Source organism: Nansenia antarctica (assembly GCF_963989245.1).
Source record: "Nansenia antarctica genome assembly, chromosome: 6".
Lineage (NCBI taxonomy): Eukaryota > Metazoa > Chordata > Actinopteri > Argentiniformes > Microstomatidae > Nansenia > Nansenia antarctica.
In genome coordinates, this window is record NC_137676.1 from 60,071,259 (window position 1) to 60,079,069 (window position 7,811).

A 7,811-nucleotide genomic window follows, 5' to 3' on the forward strand; every position below is an offset into this window, starting at 1 on the left:
GGCCCCAAAAAGTTATGTGCACCCCTGTCCATATAGGCTTCCGGTTGAGACACGGACAAGATGGCAGCATAAAGAAGGCTCTCCCGTTCAATTACGTTCTTAAAGTCCCTCAAAACGCCCTAGCGCCCTCTATTGGCCAGCCGATATCTATCAATATCTACCGCCACTGGAAGCAGGCATGTTGAGGCAGAGAACGGAGTAACACGTGTAAGTAAAATATATGTGTGTGGTTACTATCGGTAAATCTAGTATAGCTTTCTAAAATATTCAGTAAAGGAAATATCTTCCCCAACCAGATCCACCGAACCTTGAAAGACCTGTAGCCCCTGAAGTTACACGTCTGCTGCTATTTGCCGAAGGCAACGTCTCGGTGAGTTCTACTGAGATGCTACGGTGTTATTGAAACGTGTATGAAACGTGCTGTGCTGATAAAAAGAGACTATCAACTTAGTTATCAAGTTAGACTGACTGAAATGATGTGATAACGTCCTAAACGTTAGCATTATCAACCGTTAGCTTGTTAACATTAGCCGCGCTATTACCCTCTATTACCCGCTAATACCCTCTACCCTTAGTAATTGCAGGGTGATGACTGCCTTGTTATGATGATACCCACTGACAGATGGCAACACGACATATTTACAAACACGAAACTGATTAGCTACCGTATCTGACAAGACTGTCCTGTAGTTGTTCATGTGACTGTTGTTCTAGTGTTTTAGTTTGTCTTTCTATGTGTCTAAATAATGTGTCTAGCTAGAATCTGGCTAGCTAACATTAGTGTAAGACAGTCAAGGCTCAGAACATTTTGATCTTTGTGGTTTCTGGTCGGCCACTCCATTTAACGTATTGTAGTCCTTCATTGAAAAACAAGGACACTACACTTACCATCATTTGATAGAGGATGGAAGGAAAATTCTGTGATGTGGTGATTAAAGTCAATGGCATCGACTTCAACGCACACAAGAATATCCTTTGCGGCTGCAGTCCATATTTCCGGTGAGTGTCTTAACTTTGTGGGGATGTGGCCATGATGGATGGCAGGGATTCACTTGGCATGGATCCAAAGGATAATCAGAAGAAAATAGCCAGATCCTACAAGAGCTTACACATTGTTCTTTGTGGCAGCAATGATACATTCTATAAAAGATAGCATGCAACTATTGATTCATAATATTTGTGTACCCCTCTTTATATTGTCATATACTTGCAGAGGGTGTTTATTATATAGCTGTGCTGTATTGAAAAGAGTATTGAGAAAATCTGGTACAGTATATGGATGATTCCTGACCATCATAAACCCTCCTCTCTAAACCCTGACCCACAGAGCTCTCTTCACAATTGTCTGGAACAACCTAGAAAAGCGGGTGTACAATATTCCTGGTGTGTCACCGGACATGATGCGTCTCATTATTGAGTATGCCTACACACGCTCTGTGCCTGTCACTGACGAGAATGTGGAGCAGCTTCTGGTGGCTGCAGATCAGTTCTCTGTCATGGGCATTGTGCAAGCCTGCTCTGACTACCTAGAGGCCCAGCTGTGCCCGGAGAACTGCATTGGCATCTGTACGTTTGCAGACTTCTACTCCTGCTATGAGCTGAGGCGCAGGTCCTCTCTCTTCATCCTGCATCACTTTAAGGAGATGGTGCGTAGCTCCGAGGAGTTCCTAGAACTCTCGCTGTGGCAGTTTCGTGACATCATTGAGAAGGACGACCTGAATGTGAAGCAGGAAGATGTAGTGTTTGAGGCCATCCTGTGCTGGATTGGCCATTCTCCTCAAGACCGCGAAGCCCAGATCTCGGTGCTGTTGCCTAAGGTGACTGAGAGTTGGACAACACACGTAACACGTAAATGTTTGATGCATTTCATAAAGGCTGCCGACTGCATTCTGTGTCCATATCTGTCTGTGTCTGTTTGCTTAGGTACGCATGGCCTTGATGACAGCAGACTACTTCATGAACAATGTGAAGAATAATCCACTGGTGAGAGCCAATGATGACTGCAAGCCCATCATCATCAACGCACTGAAGGCCATGTTCAGCTCTGACAGCAGCAACCCTCTGACCCGCCCTCGCCTGCCCTATGCCATCTTACTGGCCATCGGTGGTTGGTGTGGTGGCAGCCTCACCAATGGCATTGAGGCGTATGATGCACGGGCTGACCGATGGGTCAATGTGACTCGAGAGGAGGAGAGCGCACGGGCCTTTCACGGTGCTGCCTACCTCAATGGTTTTGTGTACTGCGTGGGAGGCTTTTACGACGTTGACTACATCAGTAGTGTGCGCAAGTTCAACCCAGTCACACACACTTGGCACCAAGTGGCACCCATGCACTCACGGCGCTGCTGGGTCAGTGTGGCTGTGCTGGGTGGCTGCATCTACGCCATGGGCGGCTTTGATGGCCATGTGCCAGTCAACACTGTTGAGCGCTATGAGCCTGAGACCAACCAGTGGACACTCATCTCACCCATGCATGAGCAGAGAAGTGATGCCAGTGCCACCACACTTTTTGGAAAGGTAAGTGGAATAGGTAAGACTAACTGTACCTGGAACACAACTTGATAACTATTGTACAATGAATCTATTAAAAAGCCAGGATGGATGAATTTACAAGTTGCCTTAACTCTAGGTATACATATGTGGTGGTATGAATCGGAATGAGTGGCTGTGTACAGCAGAGTGCTTCAACCCTGAGACCAACCAATGGACTCTGATCGCCCCCATGAGAAGACGACGTTGTGGGTTGGGGGTCATCGCCTTTGGGGAGCAGGTCTATGCGGTGAGACCTACATAAAAATACACAATAAATCTATGCTCAAGTTCTGATATTCTGTTATTGACCCACATTTCTCCTATCCTCTCTTAGGTGGGCGGCTTTGATGGAGCCAACCGTCTGCGACACGCAGAGTGCTACAATCCCCAGACCAACACCTGGCGCGCAGTTCCCACCATGTTGAACCCACGGAGCAACTTTGGCATCGAGGTGGTGGATGATCTTCTGTTTGTGGTGGGCGGCTTCACTGGCACAGATACCTGCAATGTGGAGTGCTACGATGAGAAGACAGATGAGTGGCATGACGCCCATGACATGGGCATCCTCCGCAGTGGCGTTAGCTGCTGTGTGGTGCACGGACTACCCAATGTGCTCGAGTATGCTGCCCCGCGAGATACCCTGCAGAACCCCCGGGAGGAGCTCAAACTGTCCACCTCCAATAGCATCCTTACTGTCTGACACCATATCTACCCACCATTACCCCCCATCCCTACATGACCCGGTCCTGCCCACTGCAGTCCATCTGGGCAGAGACAGAAACCATCCAAATAAATCCTTCAAGTGCCCATGGAAATCACATAACATTTCTGTCTTTCTTATTGCTTCTATCAGGCCGGGTGGTACAATAATTTTTCTACAATGAACGTATAAGGGAGGCTTTAATTGAATGCTAGTTTGCAATCATGTCTTAACTTTGCTGGGCAAGCCCATGCCCATTAATGTCCATCAATACGTGTATATCTGACGTCTACATGTAAATACCCTCCAAACAAAAGACGAATGTTATCGTTTGCCTTGAAAGATGCATACACATATTGGGCTACACAACAATCATGTAGATTAGCTATCCATTTCAACCCCACATTCAAGACAGATCAGGCATCAAGGTTATATTTAAAAAGTTACTTTGTTGCCCCCTAGTGGGTATTGAATGCAATATGTCATCTGTACAGTTATGTGCTGCTGAACTATGAGTGCGGATAATGATATTGTCAATGGGACTCCATCTTGGAGGACAGTAACTATCCTGTTTATTTGTTTATATATTGTTAGATGTTGAAATGATTGTCAACCCTGTTGCAGATTACTGGACTGATCTGGCTAATCTGCCAGTGGTCGCTATTGCACCTACATCACAGAATTGACTTGGTGTGGTCAACTTCATTATCTGGCAGCGACTAGAGGCCTTTCTTTCCTGACATCTTACCATTTCAATCATGTCCTTTGAGCATTATTGCTTTATGCCCATAGTACGTCAAATCCAATTTGTATGAAAACAAAACAAGCATCTAAAAAGGTCCAGGGTCAGAGTTTCTGAACTCAAACCAAACCTAACTACCTCATCTGTATAAATTATTGATATGTATTTTGTGTGTTTCATAACAGCTGTGTTACTGTGTGTGTGTGCGTGCGTGCGTGCGTGTGTGTGTGTGTGTGTGTGTGTGTGTGCGCGCGCGTATGCATGTGTGTGCGTGTGTGTTTTGTGTGAAAAAGGGACAACATCATTGACAAAGTGATGGAGCGCTATTCTCACAGCAGGAGGAAGCAGGAGGACAATTTCAAAAAGTTCAGGTGAAACATGAAAATAAACACACTCAAAAGCAGACCCTAAATCTAAAATGTCAAATACCACACATGATTAAAGTTCAAGGGGTCATATCCGTTTTACCTCTAAAAGAATGGGAAACAAAACCATGTTGAAGTGGAAGTGTGCTTCAAAGCAAAACTGACAATGGAAACATATTTACTTCTTTATGCTATTAGTGGAAGATGGGTCATGGTCATGTGTGATTACAACACAGTGGGTATTTCTCTCCTCAAGACTCCCTTAGTTTCCTGCCTCTGTCATCACAGTCTTGTTCTCTTTGGACTGCAAGAACTTCAATAAGATAAGTACAGCATCATGGCTCAAATACCCAATGTGACAAACTCTTATGAGCATACACTGCTGCCCTCTGGTGGTCAGAGTGGGATTGATGTAACCAGCAGGGCTCAAACTGGGGATCTCTCCCCTGGATGACCTAAGATTCTACCATTAGGACATCCATTTGGACTGGCAGGGCTACTCATCACGAGAGCTACACTGCCACTACACACTACACCATGCACACTACACACTACACCCTGCACACTGCACACAAGGGAGAGGGGACATCTGTACATCCAACAACTCAGGGAAAACACACCACTGTCCAACTGCATGTGTGTAGGCTTGATCTTAGTGGAACATCAAAACCTTTGAGTTTGAGTGTATGAAGCTTGATCTGTGTAACAATGCATCATGACATGTTGATCTATCATCTTTGAGCCTTTGGTGTTCAGTGTGATCTCCCTGAGACTAGTGTACACAGTAAATACAGTGTGCATTGAACTACAGTACATCTACATTCCTATGTCTAACATTAATCTGGTTATGAATGAAGTATCTATAATCATCATCATCAATATCATCATCTTCATGGTAAATGCCCTCCAGAGACTCTTCTCTTACCCCATGGCTTCAACATCCCCAGAGAGACTAATTTTAGAGGCAGTGGTCCCCTCCTCTCTCTCTCCAGAGAGACTCATTTTAGAGCCAGGGGTCTCCTCCACTCTCTCCTTAAAGGACCTCTTGCTGTAAACCTGAACAATGAACACACGCAGCACATTAAAGGAGACCAAAGTTAAAAACTGTGAAGTGAGAAACTACAGCATAGGAAAGGGACATGAAAGTATGCTGATACTGTATATACAGTATCTCTCTCTCCTGAAGCTAACAAGGGATATTTACAATGTCTCTCTATAACCCTAAAAGTTAACTTTGATCACACAAGCCCATTTTTACATAAAAAAGACATACAGTAAACCAACTAATTGACCCTTCATAGAGGAGTGTATTCAACAGTCTTCTGTCAGTCTTATAGCTCTGCTGATTGGTCAATAGTGACCTTTGTAAAGACTGTTGACTAGTCTAGACACAGTCATTATTATCTATTATTATCTAGGGCCTCATGTAGTTGAACCTACTAGATCACAGTCAGCTGGACAAAATCAGGTTGAGGCTTTCTTAACAGGCTGGTCACATACAGTTGGCTACTGTAGTATGTTAGGGCTACATCATTTTGTGAGATGATACAAAGGCATGCAAGTTTATTCAAATCATATTAAACAGTGAAAAACTATGTAAAACACCAACTTACGGTTATGATCTGTCTCCCACATCAGTGCTCAGCTCTCTGTCTTGCTCCTCACTGATACAGCTCTCCCCTGTATGAACTAGTCTGTCCACATTGTATCACCTCATTGTGTCTGTCTGTATGTATGTATGTATGTATGTATGTATGTATGTATGTATGTATGTATGTATGTATGTATGTCTGAGACACATGACAGGCTGACAGCTATCACACTTAATGTGTCACCATGGCGTGGGGCAAGATATTTCTCATCCAATGAAATGATTGTGTGTGAAAACACAGGTGGTTCAAACACAGATACAACCCCCAAAAATAAATAAACTTTTGCCAGTCATAAATTCTCATTTCAACATTATTCTTTTTAATGACGTTTTTTTCTTCTCCAAGTATTTGGTCATTTAAACATTTAAAAGAATTGAGTATACATGATCGCAACAATAAAGAACTTATAGGGATAGGAGGATGGAACTAGAATACTTTGCACATATCAGACCCTCTGGAGCTCTTCCTGGTTCACTGCTTCTCAGGAGGCTGTGTCTCTGGTCGTCGTGGTAACGTTGTGTGTCGTCACAGGGTGACCAGTTCTGGTCGCCGTGGTAACGCTGCGTTGACACCAGAGTCTCCCAGACGGGGGGGGGGGGGGGGGGGGGGGGGGGCGAGGTGTCTAAGGTCATGACACCTCGGAGACTTGGAACCTCAGAGTGAAAGGTAACCGAGGCTTCCCATTGGTGGATTCTGACACCCTCTGAGTCAGAAACTCGGGTATCATCTTTGTACAACGAGTTTCCAAATGAGACATTTCAAAGTGGTAATTCAGACACATGTCGTGAACGCACCACGAGTGTTCCTCCAACAGTCTGTGTCTCCTGGCAACAACTCTCTCCAGTTACAACATCCAGGAATTCTGGAAAAGGCAAAAAATAACAATCATTTCAGTCCCAAGCCAGGTACATCCTGGAGGGGGCAGGGTAGAGAGGATATTTTAGTTTTCTTGTTGTTGTTGTTGTTGTTGTTGTTGTTTTTGCAGTAGAGTGTTCTAGAAGCAGTAAGAACAGTAAGTGGAAGTCATGCCAGTGTCACGAACAGTCCCATCATCCCTAGGGAGGGAAAGGGGGGGGGCTTCAGGGTTGCTCCCATCTCCTCCACCTCTATCAGTCCCTCCGTACATCCATCAGACGCCTGCGATGGAGGTCAGTTTGTCTGTCTGTGCGTCTGTGTGTCTGTGTGTCTGTCTCTCTAGGTCTGTCTGTCTGTCTGTCTGTCAGTCTGCCTGTTTGTCTGTCTGTCTCTCTGTGTGTGTGTGTGTGTGTGTGTGTGTGTGTCTGTCTGTCTGCCTGTGTGTCTGTCTCGCTACCTATATGTCTGCCTGTCAGTCTGTCTGTCTGTCTGTCTGTCTGCCTGACTCTGTCTGTCAGTCTGTCTGTCTGTCTCTCTCTGTCTGTCTGTATGCGTGTCTCTCTGTCAGTCTGTCTGTCTGTCTGTCTGTCTCTCTCTGTCCGTCTGTTTGTCTCTCTGCCTGTGTCTGCCTATCTGTCTGTCTGTCTGTCTGTCTGTCTGTCTGTCTGTCTGTCTGTCAGACGCTAGTGATGGAGGCCAGGGTCGGGGGCTTGGTCAGCTTGTCCTTCTGCGCGGAAGCAGGGGGTTGTGGGATAGCGCGGAAGTTGAAGGGCGGGCCGACGCTGGTCAGGTGACCGGGGATCATGTGACGGGGGCTCAGGACTGCAGAGTTCTGACGTCTGTTATTCTCCGTCATGATGCTGGAGGTGTTGGAGGCAAGGCTCTCACGAGTCCTGGAGGAGGGGGAGGGGTTGGAGGGAGGAGGGTGAGAGGAGGGGAGGGAGGAGGGTGAGAGGAGGGGAGGG

The 7,811-nt window shown here is 45.8% G+C and overlaps 1 protein-coding gene across 1 annotated transcript; it reads left to right on the forward strand.

Moving 5' to 3' along the window:
• Nucleotides 1–904: 904 nt before the first annotated feature.
• Nucleotides 905–3,232, forward strand: LOC308160757 (kelch-like protein 10; the record flags this gene model as incomplete). Its single annotated transcript, XM_080534698.1, has 5 exons — nt 905–999; nt 1,328–1,817; nt 1,924–2,517; nt 2,630–2,779; nt 2,867–3,232. 5 exons carry the CDS (start codon nt 905–907, stop codon nt 3,230–3,232), a joined length of 1,695 nt encoding a protein of 564 aa, XP_080390824.1.
• Nucleotides 3,233–7,811: the final 4,579 nt, after the last annotated feature.